Source organism: Lithobates pipiens, unplaced genomic scaffold (genome assembly GCF_037356315.1).
Source record: "Lithobates pipiens isolate NorthernLeopardFrog02 unplaced genomic scaffold, aLitPip1_a1.2 Scaffold_23, whole genome shotgun sequence".
Taxonomy (NCBI): Eukaryota; Metazoa; Chordata; class Amphibia; order Anura; family Ranidae; genus Lithobates; species Lithobates pipiens.
Genome location: NW_027507785.1, coordinates 90,256,830 through 90,283,008, shown reverse-complemented (window position 1 = coordinate 90,283,008; position 26,179 = coordinate 90,256,830). Strand labels below are relative to the sequence as shown.

General features: G+C 42.6%; 1 protein-coding gene across 2 annotated transcripts in view; it reads right to left on the bottom strand.

The window, feature by feature from the left end:
- ARHGEF3 (Rho guanine nucleotide exchange factor 3) overlaps positions 1-26,179 on the bottom strand; it is a 493,464-nt gene that overhangs the window by 325,441 nt on the left and 141,844 nt on the right. For both annotated transcript variants that reach the window (XM_077452030.1, XM_077452034.1), the window contains exon 2: positions 11,785-11,848. In XM_077452030.1, the coding sequence (XP_077308156.1) occupies positions 11,785-11,848 (64 nt within the window). The remainder of the gene's footprint in view (positions 1-11,784; positions 11,849-26,179) is intronic.

Here is a 26,179-nt window from a genome sequence, read left to right as displayed (position 1 = left end):
AGACAATGTATAGATCTATACATACGTGCAAATGCATTTCCATACCCAGGACAAGGTGACGCTTTGAAAAATTGATATATTGAAGGAGGAACTGAACTTCAAAAATGAAGATTTTCTATGTTATAGGGAACACTGAAAAGTGTCAATTGAGCCCAGGCAGCGCCTTGAAAAATGTTTTTTCCATCTGGAACTCCATCAGGAAGTAGCAGTGCACTTCCTGGTATTGGAGTTTGCCTAGACACTTCTGTGCCTACAGCCTCACAACTGTAGATCTGCATAGCGAGATCTAAGGCACTGCTACCCGACTGATAATCGCAGGTTTGGAGCACAATTTGATGAGATCACTACTGTACTGCTGGAGGTTCTGACATGAGAAACCAAAAATCTACCAAAATGGCTGCTTCCACGTCAAGACAGTGTAGAACAAGCAGTGTTGGTCATCTTACTTTAAAAAAGTAATTAGTTAAGTTACAAATTACTTCTCCCAAAAAGTAATTGCATTAGTAACTCAATTACTACATTGGAAAAGTAATTAGTTACTCAGCAAAGTAACTGACTTTTTTTTTATTTTATATTCTATAATGCAATTACGTTCTATAACATCTTTAATATCAAAGATGTTTATATTAACTGAAGAATAAAAACACCATATACAGTATTTTAGAACATTTGGTATTTATTTGAACCCAAATGTTGAGGGGGGTGGCAGCGGTGGTACTTGAGGGGTGGCAGCAGTGGTACTTGAGTTGGTGGCAGCGGTGGTACTTGGGGTGGCAGCGGTGGTGGTGTACTTGGGGGTGGCAGCGGTGGTACTTGGGGGGGTGGCAGTGAAGGTGGTGTACTGGGGGGGTGGCAGTGTGGTACTTGGGGGGGGGGGTGGCAGCAGTGGTGGTGACATCCTCTCCCACCACCGCCACCTCTTACTGATCCCATCCCCACCACCACTGATCTCATCCCTACCCTATCCCCCCATCACCTCTGTTGTAGAAGTGATGGTGGGTGGGTAGGGATGGAATCAATAAGAAGCAGAGGTGGTGGAGAACTTGGTATGGATCGATTGCACTGCAATTCGAATCATCAGTCACTTACTTGAATACCTCCAGGGATGCCTTTCCTTGTGGGGAGAGAGAAAGACCCTCCTCTTCACTAGATTGGTCTCAGCTGACTTCATTTTTCCGTGTCCACCCCGCCTCCCTACATCCTCTCTCTGGATAGGCAGGGCAGGATGGGGCGGTCCAGACAGTCTCTCCGAGTCTCAGCCTCTTCTCATCTCAGCGGGCGAAAGCCCCCCTCCCCGCGGCGGAACGAACGGCCAGGCAGCGCGGCCACGGCGGGGCCTCCTGGGCGGTAGATGTAATTGAGGTAACGCTGCCCAAGTAATGGGAACTGAGTTACCATGAGGGGAAGAGTAATCAGTTCGATTACACGTTACCCTCTAAAGTAACTGTGTTACGTAACTCCGTTTATTTTAACTGAGTTACTTACATCACCGAGAATAAGGCATGGCTTGGTCAATACTGAAGGCATACGCACTCCCCTTTTACAAAGATCTGTATGTAAATTAGGGTTGTCCTTGATAAGGTGTGGGGTAGCTGGATCTCCTTGTCGGAGACGTAGTCCTCCTAGACTGGTGTTAATTATGATGATTATGGGTTACTCTGATGCCCTATATATGGCTCGAATATGGGTAGGCAAGCTCACATAGTGGGGTCTGTACTAAACTGCTGATAGGAAATCCTGCTAATGTTGGTGCGGAGGGGGAGGGGACGGGGGGGGGGGGGTGGGTTCTATAGATGGTGCTAGGTTGGTCCTGTGGACCAATGGTTTTGGTTATGTATAATCTTGGTAACTGTATATTTCTATATTTCAAGTGTTGTAATTATTTAAACCTTTAAAACTCAATAAAACAGAATAAAAAAAATACTGAAGGGAGACCACAGGATACACTAGTGATTAACCCTCTGTCTGTCTTTGTGCACAGTTTTTAGAGTTTGGTTCCTCTTTAGAAAAACAAGGAGTCTATTACTTACCTCTTATTCTAAAAAATGCTACTGCCTGAAACTCAAGCCAAGTCTCTGAAATCAATACTCTAACCCATGGGTGCTCAACGTGTGGCCTTCCAGCTGGAACTACAAGTTCCATCGTGCCTCTGCCTTTGGGAGTCATGCTTGTAACTATCAGAGACTTGAAATGCCTTAAAGTGGAGTTGCCCCCCAAAAAATAAAACTACTTAAAATTCTTAAAAAAAATAAAAAAAAAATAATTGGCAAAAAAAAAAATTTTTACTCACCTCTAAATACCGGTTGCTAGGGGGTCCCTCGTAGTCTGCCTTCTTCATTGCCCGGGCTGGTGACATCACTTCCCCTCGCGCCGCACATTCACCTGGGACCTGTCACGTGTCCCAGGTGACTGTACGGCGTATCACGGCGCCCTGCGCCGCTCGCGCATGCGCAGTGGGTGCCCGGCTGTGAAGCCACAGCCGGGTGCCCACAGTATGCATGACGGCGCCGCGAGCGGAGCGGGGAGCGAGGGGGGGGCTTCGTTCCCCCGCATCGCTGGAACCCGGGACAGGTAAGTGTCCGATTATTAAAAGCCAGCAGCTGCAGTATTTGTAGCTGCTGACTTTTAATTTTTTTTTTTAGGGGGTACCCCACTTTAAGGGACTTGCAGTTCTGCAACAGCTGGAGGGCCACAAGTTGAGCACCCACACTCTAAACCATTGCCCTAGCCCTTTAACGGGATCTCAATTCCAGAAGGTGGAGTTCCTGATCATGTGACCACAGCGATTGGCTGTAAAAATGGTGACATGACCAGGAGCCCATCATCTTTCAATGGCAATCAATGACTGGGAGCTGTTGGTGAGTGTTCGGTCATTGTTCTGGGAGCACACAGTGAGTGTGCTCTTAGTGCACAGAAGAGTCCATGAACACATTTGTGGCAGCCCAACCACTGTGCTACCACACATGTGTTACACCAGCAAGGACAGGTTAAAAGGGACATTAACTCTGAAAGCTGTGCCCAAAAAAGACAAGAAGAAGCAATGAACTAGTCACCAATGTTGTCTGTGTCTTTCTGCAGCTAATTGTTTCCCCTTTGCTAACCTACCATACCTTTCTGCACTATGTACCCCTATGGAGGCACCCATTATTGCAGAGGCAGGGCTTCGATTCCTTATATCAGAGTTGTGAGATGTTCCCCTGATTGGAAATCTAGTTTTCAAGAAGTAGCAAAATAGGTGCAAAAAGCACAGATCCACAGATTACATGAAGCAGAAGCAGGGAAATCCTTGCACTGCAGATTCTCAGGTACAGCTTCCTCTACAGCAAGTAGAACAGTGAGCAGCAGGGTCATGACATCACCAAATCCCTCCCCAAACCCTAAAAGGTTAAACTATAGATTGGTGCAGGCTTTAAGTATGGGTACCACATCCTAGAAAAAAAAAAAAAAAAAAAAAAAAAGAATGTTTGGACTTTTGAATACCCAAGGATTACAACTACAGATTTATGTAAAAACAAAACAAAAAACATACAGACTTTTTTTATTAACAGCACACATACACACACACACAAACATATATGACACATCTTTAAAATTAGGTATCCCTGTATCATGTAAATAATACTTAAGATGTCAGGTAAGACATCTTATCTCAGATGTCAACTGAATAAGCCATAACACCAAAACGTAATGCCATAACACCAAAATGTAATGCCTATACCCAATTTGAAATTATTGTTGTTACAATGGACATATTCCTCTACACCTTCCTCAGATATAACCCGCTTGTACAGGAGGATAAGGGAGATCACTTTTAAAAACAGGCTCCACAGTATGCAGGCAATGCCAAGAATTCCCCGGGCGAGCACAGAGGCACCACCAGAACCCCGCTGTCACCAATGAGACAATCATATTTTCCAAAAAGTGGCCCTCCAGAAAACCACCAAATGTTAACAGCAGCATCTGCATTTTAGGAAAGGGGAAAAAAAATCACAGAGCACTTATGCTGGAGGCTGATGCTTCTTATCGGAGGCTTGTGTGTTTACCCACTTAGTGCTGAAAGTAGTAGTAAAACTTGAGGGCCTCCAACAACATCAAACACTGGGGAGGGGGGAGAGAAGGTTGAAAAAAAATGTGGTTCTGCCTGCCAGCTAACCATCCTTCCTTTAATAACCAAATATTAAAATGGTAAAGTGAACTGACGGAATCCAAAGTGCACAAATATCATAAAAAGAGCACAAATTATTTCGTACACACCAACCTTTTCCATGGTAGACTTATATGATGGGCTATTTGGACTCTTTTTTTTATATTTTGTGCAGTTTGGATTTAATCGGTTCACTTCACCATTTTAATATTTTTTCACTTTTTATCACAAGTAAATGTATTTGTTATTATCTACAGGATATCAGCCATATTACAACACTTATTGTTGTTCATTTGTCACATTTTATAGCACTTCACTGTGGTTTATATGCATTGTTGATCGACTTATGTCAGTTGATGTGCTAGTAGCTTAAATTTTCTTTAAAGCACAATTTAATTTTTTATTTATTATGCTTCCTTGAAGAATGTAGCCTGTGATGGCTACTGCGCACAGGAACTTTGCATTTGGATACCCACCCACCCGTGCACACCTGCCAAACTCGCTGTGAAGGTGAGTCTGTACAGCTGATGCAATTCCATTGACTTTATATGGGCTACCCGTGGGCATCTTAGTGCTAGTACAAAAAGTAAATTAGCAGCTCTGCACGTTGCTTGGGGCACTCAAAGAGCCCTATGCCAGGAAGTGGCTGAGTAACGACCTTCATAGCAAGATCACCCGGTAGGTGCAGGGGAGTTTGGAAGGATACAAATATTCTACTTCTGAAACTAGAGTAATAATAAACAGGCTTCGTCTTACTGAAGAGATGGTTGACCGTTCCAGTGTACAGCTACGCAGGTTACACTGTGCAAGGCCAGACAATTCTTTATTTTTTTCAATGCTTTAAATGCGTAAGAGCTATTTTGGAAGAATGCATTAGTTGCCTTGGCAACTATTTTATACAACAAGGTCACTGCGGATATTTTATAAAAGATATCAAATTTAAATAATTTTTGTCATCTGTGTCCAAGCTTGGTTCATTAACTTGAACAATAAATTTTATTCTGTACATAACAGAATAAAAATCTCAGACCTCATGATGTATACATAAATGTACCAAATGTGCCAGGGTCATCTATTATTCGCCACCTCATTAACTAAAGCTCATTAATTCTGATTCCAAATACAGATGTATCTGTATAGCTCTCACTCAGGGAAATGGAAATAGTCTACTTCAAGTGTTTGTAAATCCTAACAATAAGCCGATTTACTCAATTTTGGTTTGCTTGAGGCTCCATTCACACTGGTACGACTCCAAAGTTGCGCTGACTTTGGAGCTCAACTTTGACACAACTTTGGATTAGTGCAATTTGGATACGACTTTGGCTTTGACCAATGATAACGGACAACAGTTGCACAACAGTTACATTGTATAATATTCAGGTACGATTTTCATGCAACTTCTGAGGGTTAACATTGAAGTCTATGGCCCTCAAAGTCAGACCATGAACTACTTTGAAGTTGCTGCAACTTTAAGTCACACATACTGTAGATGAATAGTTATCATTGGAAAACATGGGGAATGACTTGTCATGCAACTTTGAAGAACTTCAGTCATGTTAATGCTGGCCCCACCCTCCCTCACCAGTGCCACCAGCTTTGAAGGTCTGTCGCATGCACAGATGCTCCAAGTTTCAAATGCATGCACAGACATTTCTTCAGTTGCTGCTTGGTTTCTGGCCAAGGACAAAATGGTGTTATCCATCCCAGGAGTCTATATTGGCATTTTATTTTGTTTCATTATATCTGGAGGAAGGGAGGAGGGACCTTCTCAGCAAAGTACAACATTCTGCCTGCATGCCTGAGCTAAGGGCTGATGGATTCCAGAAGTAAATGCTACATTAATCAACTCCCCTTACTAACGATGCCTGCAGCTAGAACCATCCTAAAATTATATTTGAATGTTTGCTCATGTCTTGAGAAGGGAAGGAAGAAGGAGTACTGACAAACACCTTCCAGTGGCAGCTTATCTAAGGGAAAGTACAGCGATCCCACCTAGTCAACCTCTTCCCTAAATAGTGGCCAGCCTTTAGATATCTGTCACTGCTGTATACGTGAGATTACAGAAACCAGCCAGATTGAATGGTTAATATCTTGCATCTGCCAAACTTTACACATTCGACCAACCATGGCTATCCAGGGGTCTTATGTACATACTGGGGGATGCAAGTATACTTCTAGGGATACACAAATGCTGCATATTGAACTCAGTTGGTCTAATATTCTACACCCAGAATACACTGCTGTATGAAGGAGATCTCTGATCTGCTTTACCATCTGAAAATTTCCATCTGCTCATTCTCCCCTAAGCAACTAGAATTTGTTAACATCATAGAACATATGGCAAGCAAATATTGTTATGTAATTAACTTTTGTGTATGAAAAGTAAAGTTTGAAGGAAGGTCAATCCTTTTAAAGAATGCTGTTTTGAGCATTTCTATATTTATTTAAAAGTGGAATGATCACCTTTATAAACCTTATGGGTGGGTAATAATATACTGACCAGGTACTAAAAGCAGATGCTAGCTCAACACTGCCCCACTGTGGACACTGACCACTGCAGCTGCAGTGGAAGTTTACCAAAATTCTGGCCATACAATACCTATCTAGCCTACTAACAGTCAAGTTGATTTTTATATTTATTTATATGCATTGCCGTGATTTACAAAGTTACACACATGGGGTGTTTTGCATGGGTGCCAAAAAACCTATCTATAAGTTTTTACATTTTGCAAGAAAACCATGACATTTGTTTTTAATCTAGGGTTGCCACCTCCTCCCTTCAAAACCGAACACATGAATTACACAGGTTCTGTGGCCGATTAAGGTGGTAATTAAAGGGGTTGTAAAAGGATTTTTTTATATTTTTAAATAACAAACATGTTATACTTACCTCCATTGTGTAGCTCGTTTTGCACAGAGTGGCCCCGAACCTGCTCTTCTGGGGTCCCTCGGCGGCTGTCTCTGCTTCCCCCTGCAAGTACTTCTCACGTTCATGCGAGCTCCCTCGCATGGTGAGAAGTACTTGCGGGTGCGCTCCCATGATACAGCTGGCGGCTATAGCCGCTCACTGTATCACTCGGCCCCACCCCCCGGCGTGCCGCGTCATTGGATGTGATTGACAGCAGCGTGAGCCAATGGCTACGCTGCTTTCAATCCATTCACTCTAGCCAATCAACGGCCAGGCTTAGTGGCGAAGAGGACGTCGGAGGCGAGCGCGGAACTTTCGAGGGGTCAGGTAAGTAAAATAGGGGGGCTGGAGGGGCCGGCACTATCAGATGTTTTTTTCACCTTAATGCATAGAATGCATTAAGGTGAAAAATTGTTTACCTTTACAACCCCTTTAAACTCACTTGATGCCTTATCTGTATTAAATTAGCCTCAGAACCTGTGTAATTCATATGTGTTCAAGTTTAAAGGGATGAGGTGGCAACCCTAGTTTAAACCTTCAAAGAAAAGTTCAAGTATATAGTGGCCTTAATGGAAATTAAACCCAAGACCATAATGCAGCAAAGCTATAATATTAATCATTAAGCACCATTCAAGTTAATAGTCTCCCCTGACTATTTTGCTGCAAGAAATTCAGTTGGGATTGTCAAAGTGAAGTCATCACAGGGTCTCTAGACAGTAAAGGAGGTGGAGGGAAAAGAGCAGCTAGGGAGTGGGGTACAAAAAGGTGAATACATTTTTAAAAGCTGGGGGCTCCATACTGACCACTCCGATTTTTGTAGGTGGTAGGGCAGAAGTGAAGCAGGGGGAATATGAATAGGAAGAGCAGTATGTGAAACGCGCCACACTAAATGTTTGGTGTTGTCAAACTGCGCTAATGATTGGAGTGGCTTAAAGGGGTATTGTTTAATAACACCTGAGGCTACTTTGCTCTAGGTACACTGCAGGTCACTGTCACAAGCAGGGAGAAGGCAGCAAACATTCTGCATTGTTACCCCCTGCAATGAAGTATGCACAAGCTGGGAGGGGAGGGACTGGGAAGACCACGTAACCACATCAGTATGTGACATCATCACTGGGAACAGTCAGGAGCAGACACATAACTCCCCTCCCTTCTTCCACTCCAGGCCAATCACTCAAATGTTGCTAAAATGGATTACACTGCAGCCGTCTGGAATGCTATTTGAAATCTGTAGAGAAATCGGGGACACTTTCTTTTAAATCGGCATGAAATCTACAACATTTTTTCTTGAACATTTTTCTAAAGTTGACTATCCTCAGAAACCTGGGATGTCTGGTCAACCTCGAGTGTAGTGGAGGTTGAAGTAAGCCAAGGAGACTGTGAGGCTGCAGGATTGGGTTAATCATGGGGGTTGCTGATGCAATGTTAGGAAGATAAAGTTGGGAAGTTTAGTGAAGCTGGTCAATACTGAAAGGCAGTGGAGAATGACTTCATTATGCCCTTCAAGATGCAACCGCTGTCTTTGGTGGAGTACACAGGTTACCTACAATGGGTAAAGTAAAATAAAGTAAGATACTAAACCTGCACTTTGTTGGAATCCTTATGGTCTTAGAATACAATCTATTCACAGTAACCTTTGGCACTGGAATGGGCTTGGCAGAGCAAAAGGAAGGTATGGGAGGGTACCAGTGCCAAGCCTGATTTATTGTGTGCGGTGACCCACAGTCCAGTGTCAGGAAGGACATACCAGCAGACAGGATGACTCTTCTAGACAGTGTCCTGTGCATATGCACAGGCTAATTCATTCTCCTATACATACACATAGAAATTGTGCAAGCACAATGTGCATATTTGCGCACATGCATGCTCATCTATTGCTTGCGTTGGTGCCCAGCAGGGTATTTAAACTGAGCACTATGCTTTAATGCTGTTTAATGCGTTCCCGTGCATACCTGCTACCTGTTACTCTGCATCTGACTACTGTTACCACTCCGATCCTGAGAGTCCATCCAGCCTTGTTTGCTGCTAGCAAGACCAATAGGCACTCATGCCACTCTGTACTCCTGTGCTACTTGTATACTCTATCAGGGACCCCCCCCCATCAGAGGTGTAAGAGAGGGCGTTATCATCATGTCAGGCTCTTCCACCCGGTAGGTGACACCAGTAAATTTGGCGGTGCCTATCATCCTGGGCACGAATGTCCTAAACTTGGACCTGGACCTATCTCGCCTGATGGCTAAGACTGACACACCCACAAGTGTGTTGTGCCGGATGATGAAGATTTTTCTGTCATTGAAGCCCCTTAGGACATGGACAGCATAGGACAAGTACGTTTTAAAGTGTATCTAAAATAGGTTCACACTTGTAGTAGTTATCACTTCCCTGGATCGTTTTTTTTTTCTGATGAATCCCCTTTCAGATTCTTTACGACATCTGCAAAATCTTTGTCCAGAGAAGAAAGGGTAGGCGCTACCATAAGTCCTGTGTCATGCCAAAAGTAAAGCATCCTGAGACCATTCATGTGTGGGGTTGCTTCTCAGCCAAGGGAGTGGGCTCACTCACAAGTTTGCCTAAGAACACAGCCATGAATGAAGAATAGTACAAAACCACCCAAGAACAGTTTAGTGAGGTACAATGCCTTTTCCAGCATGATGGAGCACCTTGCCTTAAGGCAAAAGTGATAACTAAGTGGCTTGGGGAACAAAACATCAACATTTTGGGTCCATGGCCAGGAAACTCCCTAGACCTTAATACCATTGAGAACTTGTGGTCAATCCTCAAGAGGCATGTTAAAAAAATAAAAAAATAAATAAAACACAAAATTCTGACAAACTCAAAGCATTGATTATGCAAGAATGGGCTGCCATCAGTCCAGATGTGGCCCAGAAGTTGATTGATATCATGCCAGGGCGATTTGCAGAGGTCTTAAAAAAAAGAGGGTTCAAAACTGCCGATAAAAGCATTCGACGCTTATGAAATGCTTGCAATTATACATCAGTATACCATAATAACATCTGACAAAAAAAAATAAAAAAATACAAAAACATTGAGGCAACAGAGTTTGTGAAAAATTTATATTTGTGCCATTCACAAAACTTTTGGCCACGGCTGTACAGAGTCCCTTTCCAGCTGCAATGTACTGTATGTTAAGGTGAGTGATTGGGGGGCAGTAAAGTCATGGCTGAAAGACCTATTCTTACCACCCCTGGCCACAGGTTTGAATGAGCCGTATTGATAAATAATTTGCAAAAGAATTGCTTTAACCTGTATTTAAATAATAACTGGAATTTGATTTACTTCTGCGAGCAATATGCTTTCTTTTAGATATAGTTTATACATAAAGTCTAGGCATTTCAATAAATCAATATGCAATATACTGTATTTATGATGTACAAACACAAAAGCATAAATAATGTCAAAACTTAAAAAATAAATTTGGGTAGGGTGATGAAGGTTTAGAAGCACTGTCAGGATTATTTTGCTGTCTGTGCCCCCCCCTTTGGGAGATTCATTGTCCTGATCATCAAGGTCACTAAGAAAATAAGTGTAAACCTAAAATTCTGAGTTATTACCAGAATAGAGGGGAACTCTTCCAATGGGGGTCACTAGTTCCCATAACAACTGTCTTAGCCCTTGTACACACGGTCGGACATTCCGACAACCAAATCCGTCTGATTTTGTCCAAAACTGTTGCATACACACAGTCGGACAAAGTTGTCAGAAAATCCGATCGTACTTAACGTGATGACGTTATTTCGTTAGGACAGGACTACGTTCAGGCTAGTAGCCAATAGCTTTGGTCTAGGAATTTGATCTGAGAATGCGTGGCACTTTGTCCGATCGGAATTCTCTACACATGATCGGACAAAGTCCGATCGGATCATGTTGTCGGAAAATTTTATAGCCCAGCTGGAAAACTTGGTCCGTCGGATACTCCGACGGAAACAGTCCGATGGAGCCCACACACTGTCGGATTATCCGACAACATGGTCCTATCGGACATTGTCCATTGGAATATCTGACCGTGTGTACAAGGGCTAAGAGGGGATTCCTCACATTGGAAAAATATCCTCTCACTTCCTGTGAAAAGTGAAAGGAAATCACCATAAATGAGAAACTTACAGTGTCTTTAACCCTCATCTACTCCATCCAACATGATGATATTTATATATACTTTAGCATTAATTATTGTATTTATAAAAATTTGCATATCTGTATTAAAACTGCATGTAAATTTATGTGTATTTAAATGAATGTTTTCAGGTTATATTCCCTGCAGATCGAATAGTATTAATAAAAAACAAACAAAAACAAAACTGTGTGAATGGGGGAAATACCAATTTATGTCCACTATATGGAGCTAAGGAGCATAAAAATTTCCTATAATACCCATCGCCATCTAGTGGCCATTATGTGATATATCCCCCATTCACACTTTTTTTCAATAAATATAATTTTATCTGCACAGATTTTAACCAGAGAACATTTGATATTGCCTCATTTGGTTTTGATGGACATACTGTACATGTCTGCAAACTTTTTTTTAAATAAATACACCCCTAATACGTTTTGCACTCGGGATGACACGTCACAAGATAAAATAAACCGCTGCAAAATAAAAGCTATATCCTGGGTAATGTCATTTGGATTGTAGCTGGTTGTTTGTTTTTTATTTATTTTTTTAGATTTGCACACATCAGCTCCATATTGGAAAGGAAAAAATAAATCTTACCCCTTTGAAATTCCAGCCTTTAGGGGTAGGAAAGGAGAAGGAATTTGTTGACTGCCATGTTGTCCTACAAGAAGAGACAAGAGAAGGGCACAATCTTTAGTATGTAGCTCCCAGGCATAGCACACATTGACCTAACACACATTCACTCTACGTATGGCTACTGCAAACATCAAAACATCTGGATTTCCGTCCACTTAATATTAGCAGCGGAGTCCCATGGTTTTGTAAACATGAGTCAGAAAATGGATGAGCCGGTAATGGTGCTTAGCTGACATCCAATACTTGCTCACAAACTGATCCCAGAGTGAAATGCCAGGGTAACAGATAGCACTGTAGATCTGAATGACGGCACTTAAGATGGCACTTCTCACAGAAAGGTAAACATAGCTCCATGTCAACACCTCAAGGTTCATTTGCTACTTAATTCATGCACAGTGTGGTTACTCTTACAGATCTTAGTCATCCATGGGCAACATCAATTACTAATGTAACACTTTTTACACTACATATATTTTCCTGTATCTTTACAGGGTGAATTAAAGGGTATCCGCTAATGTTTTTTTTTTAAATTGTACTATTGCACCTAAAATTCCAATAAAAGTGAGCAGAAAAGATTGTGAAATCTCCATGGCTGAAAACATAACTAATCTGATAACTTTCTCATCAATATGTTCAATTCACAAACAATTTTATTGCATTGGTGTAGAATATTATATTATATATATATACACACATATATATACACACACACAAACACACACAAACACACACACACTGTACACACTATATTGTCAAAAGTATTGGCACGCCTGCCTTTACACGCATATGAAATTTAATGACATCCCAGTCTTATGCCGTGTACACACAACCGGACTTTGATGGACTAGGTCCGACGGTCTTCCCAACGGACTTTCGGCGGAGCTCCGACGGACTTTCCGAACTAACAGACTTGGCCACACACAAGCACACCAAAGTCCGATGGATTCGAACGTGATGACGTACGACCAGACTAGAATAAGGAAGGTCATAGCCAGTAGCTAATAGCTGCCCTAACGTCGGTTTTCGTCCGTCGGACTAGCATACACACGAACTGATTTTTCGACCGGACTTAAGTCCATTGGAAAGATTTCAAACATGTTTTATTTCTAGGTCCGTCAGACTTTTGGGGGAAAAAAAAGTCCGCTGGAGCCCATACACGATTGTAATATCCGACGGATTCATTTCGTCAGACCTAGTCCATCAAAGTCTGGTGGTGTGTACACGGCATAAGTCCGTAGGGTTCAATATTGAGTTGGCCCACCCTTTACAGCTATAAGAGCTTCAACTCTTCTGGGAAGGCTTTCCACAAGGTTTAGGAGTGTGTTTATGGAAATGTTTGACCATTCTTCCAGAAGTGCATTTGTGAGGTCAGGCACTAATGTTGGACAAGAAGGCCTGGCTTGCAGTCTCATAGTTACATAGTAGGCAAGATTGAAAAAAGACACAAGTCCATCAAGTCCAACCTATGTGTGTGATTATATGTCATTATTACCTTGTATATCCCTGTATGTTGTGGTCGTTCAGGTGCTTATCCAATTATTTTTTTTGAAACTATCGATGCTCCCCGCTGATACCATCGCCTGTGGAAGGGAATTCCATATCCTTGCCGCTCTTACAGTAAAGAACCCTCTACATAGTTTAAGGTTAAACCTCTTTTCTTCTAATTTTAATGAGTGGCCACATGTCTTGTTAAGCTCCTTTCTGCAAAAAAGTTTTATCTTTATTGTGGGGTCACCAGTATGGTATTTGTAAATTGAAATCATATCCCCTCTCAAGCGTCTCTTCTCCAGAGAGAATAAGTTCAGTGCTCGCAACCTTTCCTCATAACTAATATCCTCCAGACCCTTTATTTGCTTTATTGCCCTTCTTTGTACTTGCTCCATTTCCAGTACCTCCTTCCTGAGGACTGGTCCTGAGTACTGGACAGCATACTCTAGGTGTGGCTGGACCAGAGTCTTGTAGAGTGGGAGAATTATTGTTTTATCTCTTAGTTAATCCCCTTTTTAATGCATAACAATATTCTGTTTGCTTTGTTAGAAGCAGCTTGGCATTGCATGCCATTGCTGAGCCTATCATCTACTAGGACCCCCAGGTCCTTTTCCATCCTAGATTCCCCCCCAAGGTTCTGCCCCCCAGTGTATAGATTGCCTTCATATTTTTGCCACCCAAATGAATTTTATATTTTGCTACATTAAACCTCATTTGCCATGTATTTGCCCACCCCATTCATTTTAAGACATATAAAAACAGCGCTCGTAAACATACTAAATGGAAATAAAAAAATATATATGTGAAAAAAAGTTCTATATAAGATGAACCGACAAAAAGTCCAAAACAAATAACTGAAGGTGCTCCAATCCAAAGTGAATGAATAAAAACGTCAGGTGCACAACACCCCCTTAAGAGTTTCCACTCACCAAATCCACATGACCCCCAGCTTTTCAGTCTGGAGGGCCAGTTAAGGCTTGGTATGGAGGTCTTTAGGATGGTGTGTGGAAAGCCAGGTCAGCAGATCCAGGGTTCCTCAATGAAGAGTTTGAGCCAAATAGACACGTACCCAGAAGTAAAAAAAGGGGGGAACTAATAGTGAAGTACCATCAAAAAATATATTTATTTGAACAAAAGATGGGCACTTACAAAACAAAGGGATTAAACAAGCATTAAGCATGGAACAGATCGTATGAAACCGTCATTAGTAGCGTGCATTTTTTTATTTCCATTTAGTATGTTTTTTTATATCATCAGTGCGAGTTTGTATATTTAGTTTATATATAACCCCATTCATTTGTTCAGATCTTTTTGCAAGGTTTCCACATCCTGCGGAGAAGTTATTGCCCTGCTTAGCCTGGTATTGTCCGTAAATACAGAGATTGAACTGTTTACCCCTAATTTTTTCTGTAACAGTGAAATAGCCCTTTAAAGCAGAGGTAAGTACTCCAATTTAGGACAAAACTGTTGGGGTCTATGCAAAATATAAGAATTACAGCTGGCTTTAAGGAGATAAGGGACATACCGGTTTTGTTCAGTAAAGGAACTAAAACGTTTCCATTTGACAAGTGGTTGGCATGTTACAGGCTGCCCCCATCCTGAGTTGAATAGGAAACAAAAACACAGGAGATCTCAATGCACAGTCTGCTGGAGGAATTAGATGGTGTCAGCACCCTATTAAATACAGGTAAGGAAGCTGTAGATGTGATTAATGCACACTGACCCTAATCAGTGACATAGAGAGGAATTCAGACCACAGTAAGTAAATGGAAGATGATGTCAATGACACGCTACCTCGAAAAAAAAGGCCACTTTCCTTAGAGGGAGCCTGCATGAAGCGGGCAATCACCTCGGAGATTGATGGGACCACCTGGAAACTCACTGACCCAATGCAGATGTTTAGATCTTGAATTGTAGCCTGCTGTCTGGCTGTTTACGCTTTCATTTCATATTCACCGCCACTTTTTGTCTTTGGCAAACTTAAAATTGTAAACCCAGAAGGATCCTTTCACAAAGTAAAGAAAGCCAAACTTCTTGAATGAAACTAATGCATTTTGCAGTAAACATATTCGGAGTAAGTACATTTTTTGAGGCAAACAGCTAAATACAGATATATGTAAACTATTTACTTGCCAAATAAATTCTGTTTTTTGTTCAGCATGTCTTGTAATGCACACAGCGTTGCCGCATTGCATGGCTGGGAATATTACTCCAAAATATGCTGGTTAGGCTGTGCAGCTTTCTGAGCCATGTGCCTTGTCCATGAACAATGAGCAATGCCAAAGACACTGGTGGAGCTGCCGCTCTGGGATACAGGGAAGGTGTGGGCTACCAGGAGGGTAAGTATAGGAGCTTGTAGGCAGCTGTAGGTTTCCCTCCACCCTGTAGGTGGCACTGCTCGATTATTACAGATGGAGTGGAGTCTATTAGTCGAACTGTCTCTTCCTGGACTTCCTCAGGTTCATAGAGAGATCAGTTGTCCAATTTAACGCTGTAAGCTTTTGAGATTTCAGACAGCCATCCTGGTGTGAGAACTTTTATAATAGGGTACCCGCATCATTCAGGAGCACCTAAAGTGAGTGGTAGGTCATATGAGGAAAATTGTTGGTGAGGGAAATTGTATAGTGCTGGAGGAGGTTTCTGGAAAGTTAGATCAGATGAGGGACAACATGTGCCTAGTGGCAATATCCTAGTATCTGGATTATTAGAGTGGGGTTCTTCATCAAAGTTTTACAGTGCTGTTTCTGTACACAGCAAACCACCACCCCTCCAGCCAATGTCGTCCTCCAGTTATACAGGCCTAAGCTTGGTAACATTGTATAAACACCAAATGTTATACTGCCTTCTCTTAGTACCTACAAGGTCTGTCATTGTTCATTAATCATTATTGAATACTGCTATTCCATTTCAATATACTAGATAATTGATACAATCAAGGACTGTCTCTGGCCTCTTCCTTAACGGGTACCTAAGGCTTAAGCCCCACACCTACAAACTCTTCTATTGCACAAGTTTCATCTAAACCAATGGCTTGGCGATTTGCCCTTTGCCTTTCAGTACTAGGGTTTACAGTTCAAATCTCAACCATGACACTATCTGCAGGGAGTTTGCATGTTCTCCTTGTTTTTGCACATCACTCCAAAGACTTGCTAGTAGGTTAATTGGCTCCTGTGTAAATTGGCCATAGTATGTGTATGCGTGTGAGTTAGGGACGTTAGATTGTAAGATCCTTGAGAGCAAATACATTTTTGGTTGACTTGACAGGGCCATGTTAAGTTTGGGATGTTATCCAGCAACATTTCAATAAAATAATCATGAACTATAAAACTTATTAAAATGTATCTCTCTACATGGAGCCATTTCATTTCAAATCCAAAGTTAAAGATCACATACCGATGTCTGATCCATAATTTACTGCTAACTTTCACATTTCAATGACTTGCTGTCAGGAATCTTTAATAAAACAGCATGAATCACGCTGTTGGTTGAAGCTATCAGTGAACGTCGGCTATAAAGACCAGCTGACAAGCACAGCCTTGACTTTCAAAGAAGAGAAACACTTTTGATGTTCAAAGCTGCGCTCCATTTCTTTCGTGGCAGTAGTGGTGGGGTCTCTAATTATGCAACTTTTTTAAACTGAACTCACAGAAAGTTTAGCAGGGCTTTCCCACAGAAAATTGCCCACATTTTTCCTTGGATTCTGTCATCAGCATCAACTGAATTAAAAAAAAAAAAAAAAAGAAAAAAAATCAAAGAACATTTTGTGTGTTCTTATTGGACATAAAATAAGACAAAAACTATTAAAAGGATCTTATTGAAGTGTAAAACTAAATTTGGTCAATAAATGGCTTGAAATTCATAGGTAATCTCTCTCTAGTGATTTTAACTGCTTTAATTCGGCATTGAAAGGAAACAAAAGGCTGTGTGGTCTTGCTGTTTGTGTACAGAGAATTTAGAAAAAGAACAAGTGCATTTCGCCAAGTTGGACAGCATCCTTTAAAAACACAATAGTCCGTAGAACAGATTCTGTGGGTCCCCTGTGTAAAAACGGCAAGAAAGAAAACATGCTCATGTGTCCCATAGCAATAAGATTTCCTTCATTCGCTGCACTAAAAACATGACATCTGGAATCTGATTGGTAGCTATGGTCAATGCATTTTTTCCATTTGTTCTAGCTGCTTTATAAAAGCCAAACCAAGTACCCCCTGGTGTGGTTCAACACACCACAAATACCTCTTAATATTTATAAATGTATTCCATGTAAACCCTAATTGTGTATTCCTTGCATTTATTTGAGCTAAAATAGAGGGGATGCACTTTAATAAGTATAAGCCCTTGTACACACGGACGGACATTCCGACGGAAAATGTCCGATCGGACCGTGTTGTCGGATAAGCCGTCTGTATGTGGGTTCCATCGGACTGTTTCCGTCAGAATATCCAACCGACAAAGTTTTAGAGCTGGGCTATAAAATTTTCCGTCAACATGATCCGATCGGACTTTGTCCGATCGTTTGTAGAGAATTCCGATCGGACAAAGTGCCATGCTCAGATCAAATTACGACACTAAAGCTATTGGCTACTAGCTTGAACGTAGTCTCATCATAAGGAAATTACATCATCACGTTCTGAACGATCGGATTTTCCAACAACTTTGTCCGACCGCGTGTATGCAATACCAGTTTCGGCGGATCCGACGGATTTTGTTGTCGGAATGTCCAACCGTGTGTACAAGGGCTAAGGTCCGGTTCACACTGAGGCAGCACGACTTACAGCGCGACTGCCTCAGGCGACCTGGACGCGTCCGCTGCAGCGACTTGCACAACGACTTCTGTATAGAAGTCAATGCAAGTCGCCTCCAAAGTCGTACAGGAACCTTTTTCTAAGTCGGAGCAACTTGTATCACTCAGATTAGAACGGTTCCATTGTACAGAACGGGACGCTACTTTTCAGGCGGCTAAGTCGCCTGACAAGTCGTCCCAGTGAGAACCGACCCTAAGGGTTATCTACAATACTCATGCCTCAAAGAGACCAGCTGGCATGGGGAGGGATGGGGTAAGTCAGAACCTCAGCTGGGGACCCCATTAGTTAGCAAGTGCTTTATGGCTTCAACCCCTACTGCAAACCAGTGAATTCTAGCCAGTAAACTATGTTTATCCTAAATTTTTCTCCTTGGTATTTGAGGGAGGCTGTCAGATCTTCCATGTGTCTAATCTCATTTGTTGAATGTTTGGGGAGATCCTTGCCCTCAGAGGGCAGTAGAGAAGTAAAAGCCAGGTTCCCTATTACAGGAGTCACGAGTGATGGTTTATGTCCAGATGAAAGGGTGAAAGTTGTAGAAGATGCAAAGGTTCATAGTAAGGCCAATGATAAGATGATGACAAAGAAGCAGAAACGTATTTTTTATTTTATTTTTACATATTCTTGGCCGTGAATATATCCATAATAAAAGCCTGGAAATCATCCATGGTCATAAGTGCTACAACAAAAAATACATTTTTCTGGATAAAGCTCAGTGGACAAATAGCCAGCAATTTAGAATACCAGCAGATGTTTGAGAGGGTCTGGAACCCATAGATACATTATACACAATCTCCCATTTGAATTTCACACCACAGAGTAGAGGGAGGGTAGGTGGCGTGGGACCCAGGGAGGGGGAGACCTGTCAACTTTCTTCTCTATTTTCTCTTTTATCCTTTTAATTTCTTGTTACCATATTAGTAGCTCCAGAGACTTTCACTGCCCCGCCATGCATGGTCGGCAGGCCACACAGTCAGAACAAAGTTGGAATATTTGATTTGGATAAGTCATCAACAACACTCCTTGGTTGACAGACCTGTAGGCAGGCACCTACTGGGGTATGAGCTGTCTTGCCTGTTCACTGCAATATCGTTTTGGTAATATACACGATATTGATAAAAGTATTGGGACACCTGCCTTTACACACATGAACTTTAATGGCATCTCAGTCTTAGTCTTTGTGTTGGCCCATCCTTTGCAGCTATAACAGCTTCAACTCTTCTGGGAAGGCTGTCTACAAGGTTTAGGAGTGTGCCTATGGGAATGTTTGAACATTCTTCCAGAAGAGCATTTGTGAGGTCAGGCACTGATGTTGGATGAGAAGGCCTGGCCCCCAGTCTCCACTCTAATTCATCCAAAAGGTGTTCTATTGGGTTTAGGTCAGGGCCATTTAAGTATCTCCACCACAAACTTGCGGATTCATGTCTTTATGGACCTTGCTTTGTGCACTGGTCCAAAACATTCGGTAGAGGGGGCATTATGGTGTGGGTTTGTTTTTCAGGGGTTGGGCTTGGCCCCTTAGTTCCAGTGAAGGAAACTCTTAAAGCGGAGGTCCACCCTAAAGTGGACCTTCCGCTCATCGGAACCCTCCCCCCCTCCGGTGCCACAATCGGCACCTTTCAGGGGGGAGGGGGGTGCAGTTACCTGGATAATCCAGGTAACTGCACCCACTTCCGGGACAGCTCTCTGCGGAAAGGGGCGTAACTTACGCCCCTTTCCGCAAGTGCCCGCCCCTTCCCGCAAGTGCCCCGCTGCCTGCTGGGAAACACACAGCTCCCAGAGGCAGCGGGGAGCGTCCTTATTGCGCAGCGCAATTCGCGCATGCGCAGTAGGGAACCGGGAAATGAAGCCGAAAGGCTCCATTTCCTGATTCCCATACCCAAGATGGCGGCGGCAGGACCCGACAGACGACCTAGCGATCGGCTTCGGGTGCCGACATCGCGGGCGCGCTGGACAGGTAAGTGTCACTATTTTAAAAGTCAGCAGCTGCAGTATTTGTAGCTGCTGGCTTTTAAAAAAAAAAAAAAAAACCCGGAGTCCCGGTGGACTCCCGCTTTAAGGAGTCAGCATACTAAGACATTTTCATGCAAAGTGTGGGAACACTTTGGGATGGCCCCTTTCTGTTCCAACATGACTGCGCACTAGTGCACAAAGCAAGGTCCATAAAAACATGGATGAGTGAGTTTGGGGTGGAGGAACTTGACTGGCCTGCACAGTCCTGACCTCAACCTGACAAAACACCTTTGGAATGAATTAGAGCAGAGACTGCGAGCCAGGCCTTCTTGTCCTACATCAGTGCCTGATCTCACAAATGCGCTTCTGGAAGAATGGTCAAACATTCCCATAAACTTCCAAACCTTGCAGCAAGCCTTCCAAGAAAGTTGAAGTTATAGCTGCAAAGGGTGGGCAAACTCGATATTGAACCCTACGGACTAAGACTGCGATGCCATTAAAGCTCATGTGTTTAAAAAGGCAGGTGTCCCAATACTTTTGACAATATTTTGTATCTGTATGCTGCAGGCTACCCAGGAGGTTAGGTAAGGGTTAAGGGTGCCAACTTGCAGGTGTTCATGGCTCTGCACCCTTGAGGCATACTATAAATACAAGGGGAGGTAGCCTATTAATGGTCCTGCATAGGAATAGGCAGGAACACTGCAGGGTGTAGGTTGTAGTTTTTGAAGGAACTCAGCAGGTAGGTTGTTCCAACAACATCTTTGAGAACCAAACACAGATCCCCTGTGGGTGTAGGCTGCTTCAAAACCTTCTGTCTCTTCACGTAATCCCAGGCAGACTAAATGTTGAGATCAGGGCTCTGTGGGGGCCAAACCATCACTTCCCGGGGCTCCTTGTTCTTTTTTACCCTGAAGACATGAATGGCATTGGCTGTGTGTTTGGGTCTTTGTCCTGCTGCAGAATAAATCTGGGGCCAATCACACACCTCCCTGGTGGTATGGGATGATAAATCAGCATCTGCCTGTATTTCTCAGCATTGAGGACACCATTGCTAGTGACCAAATCTCCCACAGGATTTATATAAATGCAGCCCCAAACTTGCAAGAAAACTTCACTGCTACAGTCTCTAATTGTTGTTCCACTTTCCAGCCCTTCGGCAAACAAACTGCCTCCTGCTACAGCCATATTTCAAATTTTGATTTGTCCAAATCACCCGCTGCCATTTTTCTGCACCCCAGTTCCTATGTTTTTCGTATAAAGTTGAGTTGCTTAGCCTTGTTTCCACATTGGCGGCCTGGCTTTTTGGCTGCAATTCTTCAATGAAGACTTCTGGCCAGACTTCTCTGCACAGCAGATGGATGTACCTGGGTCACACTGGTTTCCACCAGTTCTGTGCCGATAGCACTGCTGTACATCTTCCAGTGTCAAAGGGAAGTAAGCACGATGTGTCTTTCATTTTCTGCATTAAGTCTCCTTGGCTGTCCTCAACGTTGCAAAATCGTGAGGAGGAAAAGTTAATACAGCTGAGGGGGAGGGCCATGGCCTTCACATTTGAGGATAAAGCTGTGGCTTCATGAGTAAAGGAAAATGATAGGTGAATATGTTGTTGAAACAACAGCTGCAGGGTTGTAGCATGACAGATGGGGAATGCCTGTACCCAGGGCCATCTTTAAGGCAGGGCAAAAGGGGCAGCTGCCCTGGGCCCTGTCATTGTTATGGGGCCCAAAGCAGCTGCCTCATACTTGCCAACTATCCCAGTGTAAATTCCCTTGTCCCTTGAAGTTTTAGTCCCAATATCTCAGTGAGAAGTGATGGTACCAACGCTGCCCAGCTCTGCCCTATTGTTGTGTACAGATAACTCACCTGCAGACCCTGTGTTTACATGTAAATAACCGTCATTCATTTGTAAATAGTGGTGGCATTACAAAGTAAATAGATGCGGCAGACAGCAGTATCATGCTCCCCTGCAGTGAGGAGATGATGTCCTGTAACCTCCAGCAACCAATTAGTGAGCAGTATTACTTTACAGTAATCTCTAGTAACCAATTAACAAGCAGAAATCATTTGCTGTAACCTCAAGCAACTAATCAGTGAGCCGTAATGTGTGCTGTAACCTCTAGCAACCAGTCATTAAGCAGTAATGATATGCTGCAATTGCTGCCTGATCTGATACAGTAAACTGATTTTAAGTCTAGCTGCTATTTATTGTATGTCTCAGAGCGGGTGGAGAGCAAAACTGAATGGGGGGGTCCCCCCTAGAAAATTTTTGCCCAGGGTCCAATCAGTATTAAAGACGGCCCTGCCTGTACCAATGTGGAAGAGGGAGATGAAATGGGGGTTGGTCTAGCACCATGGCAGGAGGAAGAAGTTCAAAAGAGTACAGCTGTGGCTTAATGGGTGAAGAAGTGGGGAACATTGGTGAGGCAGCAGGCTTTTGGACTGCAGGTCAGGTGGCAAGGACTAGTGTCCATAGTAGTGGTTGTTGCTCTAGGGAAAAGTATCAAGCCTTGTAAACATGCCAAGGAGACAGACTGTTGATCTCTGGTGCCCCTTAGCTTACCCATTTATGTTACATTTGTTTGGTAAATATAAGTGCAAGTTTTCATTTTCGATTTTTCGATTTCCAGGGAAATCCTACAGTCTGAAAAGCTATCACCTATCCTTCTATTGGTCTTTAGTAACCAAAAGGATAATGGCAAGCTAACCAACCCAAGGGGATTGTAACAACCATCAAGGAAGCCTGCTTTACTTCACAAAAGTATTAATCTTCGCCAGAACATAAGCTGCCATGAAAAACACATTAAGAGAGGAAATTATGAAAAATTACCAATTTTGCACCAGTGTTTTTTGATACCATGCCAATAGAGCCACTCACAAGCCCTAAGTCTTGCAATATTGCATTTGCTACCCCTCTACCAGTTTGGGTTTCTTTGAAAAAAATTGATAGCAAGCAAATCTGAAATTCACCTTCACTGCACTCCCCGATCAATTTAGTTGTCTGTCTGTAGCCCTTAGAAATGTCGGTACTTCAGATAATGGGGGAGAATTTGACCTTCTCCCTTTACACACAGAATGCAGAGCTGGAACAGAAGTGACCAACGGTCAGGCTGGAACACTGTCACTTGTTTAGCGGGGATATCATTAACCCATGGCCTGTAAAGCCCCATACACACTATCAGATTTTCTGCAGATTTTTGTCTTCAGATTTACCAAAACCATGTAGTGCAAGGGCCTGCCTTATTGCTTACACATTGAAACTCCTAAGGCTTGACCTCATATTATATGGTTTTGGTAAATCCGAAGGAAAAAAAATCAGCAGAAAATCTGATAGTGTGTATGGGGCTTTAGGGATCAGACCCTGCCCATCAGTTGCTGGAGGTGTCATCTGTGACGAAAACCTGTCACTTTGCGCTGAACTGGCAATTTGAAAGATATACTTTAATGCACTGACCTGCAACAAGTGTGAGCATTAAAGTGGTTGTAAAGGCAGAAGGTTTTTTATCTTAATGCATTTTATGCATTAAGATAAAAAACCTTGTGTGTGTAGCAGCCCCCCAACACTTACCTGAGCCCATCTCGATCCAACGAAGTTGCACGAGAGACTCGGGTTCCTTTGACTTTCCCTCCTTAGTGGCTGAGACAGAAGCATGGCGCCACTGGTCAGTGAGCCAATGAGGAGAGAAAGGGGGTGGGGCCGGGCTGTGGCTCCGTGTCTGAATGGACAAAGGGAGTTGCAGCTCAGCTCGGGTGCCCCCATAAGAAGCTGCTTGATGTGGGGGCACTCAAAAGAAGGGAGGGGCCAGGTGCACTGAAGAGGGACCCCGAAAAGAGAAGAATCTGGGCTACTATGTGCAAAACCAACTGCACAGAGCAGGTAAGTATAACATGTTAGTTATTTTTAACTTAAAAAAAACAAAAAACGAGACTTTACAATCACTTTAAGTCAGAACTCTTAATCTATATACTTATCTCAAATTACTAGCCCAGAGTAACGATGTGATGCCTGACAGCCAGGCGAGGTCAGAAAGAGGTCAGTAATGGCCATACTTTACTATCGGTTTACCTTACTATTGGTTTACTTTACGTCCAGTGTTTTTTCACATTTCCCTTTTAATACATCTTTGCTCTTTCACCCAGTTTGCAAGTAAAAAAAAAAAATGATTTTTTTGTCTGTGCTTAATCCCTAGCACACCGCTGATGAGCACAGTCCAATAACTGATGTTTAATGCTGTCAACTTGTTTTACTCTGTTGATTACAGTTTAGAAACCGGATACGTAAAACTCAGTATGAGGATTTAGAGCAAAAGTCAAGTCACATCAAACGAGAAAAAAGGATGAAAGATGAATGCTTTGTGCACAATCCGCTGCCCCACACTGCACAACAAACACAAATAAATGGATCCTTGATTTACAGAGGGTTGAACCAAGGCTCACGGCTTAAAACATAGCTTTAGACATACATTCCTAGCAAGTACTCAAATGCATAATGTGCTTTGATACGCTGCCAGACCTCTATTATCTGTTTGAAAGGTTTTATATTTAAATTCTGATGAATTTTTATTTCATCGGCTCTTTATGCCAAGTAGATAAATGCCATGAGGTTAATTCTCCCTCTGCTGAAAATTAGGAAAGACTTTAGCAAATCTGTCTAAGTAACAGGTAAACATGGGGGGGGGGTATTAAAAAAAATGAAAATTTTGCATTTCAAGCGAACCTGACCTGGCCTAAAGTGTTCTTTTAGGTCACAAGTAGGGATGAGCTCGGTGTTCGTTTCGAACGCATGTTCTTTTTTTTTTTGAAAATTTATGTTTATTGAAGATTTTTCAACATACATATCGAACGCATGTTCGACACGAACATTGGCCATTCGTCTGTTCGGCAAATTCATAACTCCCGTTCACACCAAATTCGTGTGGCAGGAACAGTCCACAATGCCCTACGCCATCGCAGTGCATTGCTGGCTCATGATTGGCCAAGCATGCACTGTGACTCCGCATGCTTGGCCAATCACAGCGCCGGCAGTGAGGAGAGCCATAATTGGCCACAAGCAGGATGCCTGTGGCCAATTATAGCTCAGGGGGGTTTAGTACACGCCCCGCACTATATAAGACCACCAGCGCGGCGGCCTTGTGTAGTGTGTTGGCATGCAGGGAAAGCGCTAGATAGGCAGGGACAGTGTGTTCTTTGCTCAGCCATCTGCAGGAGTTAGTGGGTGTTGTGTGCCTCCAGCGCAGTATACACCTGCATCTACCCTTTATTGCTGGTGTTCTCTAATACAGGCATCTGCAGGAGTTAAAGTGGGCGTTGTGTGCCTCCAGCACAGTATACACCTGAAGATACCCCTTATTGCTGGTGTTGTCTGTTGCATAGCTTGCATATTAGGCTTTAAAATTAGCACTTTTGATTTCGAACTTTCGAGTCCCATAGACTTTAATAGGGTTCTAAAATTCGTACGAATTTTAGGTCCGTTCGAAGATTCTGGTACGAACCGAACTGGGGGGTGTTCGGCTCATCCCTAGTCACAAGAATGCTGAAGTGGTGGCTGCATTAGTCTTCTTCATATTAATTATTACGGTGTGCTTTCTTATCTATTTACTAATGCTAGCAGCATGAGGATTAAAAATAGTCAATGTTGATTGAGAGAGAGAGAAGTTCCACTTTAATCTGGTAATAACTGATTATTCTTGTACTGTAAAGCCTAAATAATGGCAAATATACTTTTTGTAATAAATAAATGTTATTAACTGGATGCAATTGACATTTTGTTCATTTTTGACTTAAGATACAGTATATTTATATTTAGTTCTACTTGGAGAAAAGAGCCATTTACGCACTCTACACATCCGCAGGGAACCATGTCCAATAAGAAGTGTTAGACAATTCACACCATTATCTACAGATAAATATTTCAATATCACTGCTTAATTTGTGCAAAATGTTTTGGGAGTTGCAAATCTCCCTTTGATTCCTGTGGGAACGCTTCCTTTGTAGGAGTTACCGCCTGGATTTATATAGAAACCTTCCTTTAATATTATCCTTCAGATAGTAGAACACCACAAGCCCTCTTTACTAAGCACAGACCCTGTTGCCACAATCACTTATGTTAGCTCCAAGCA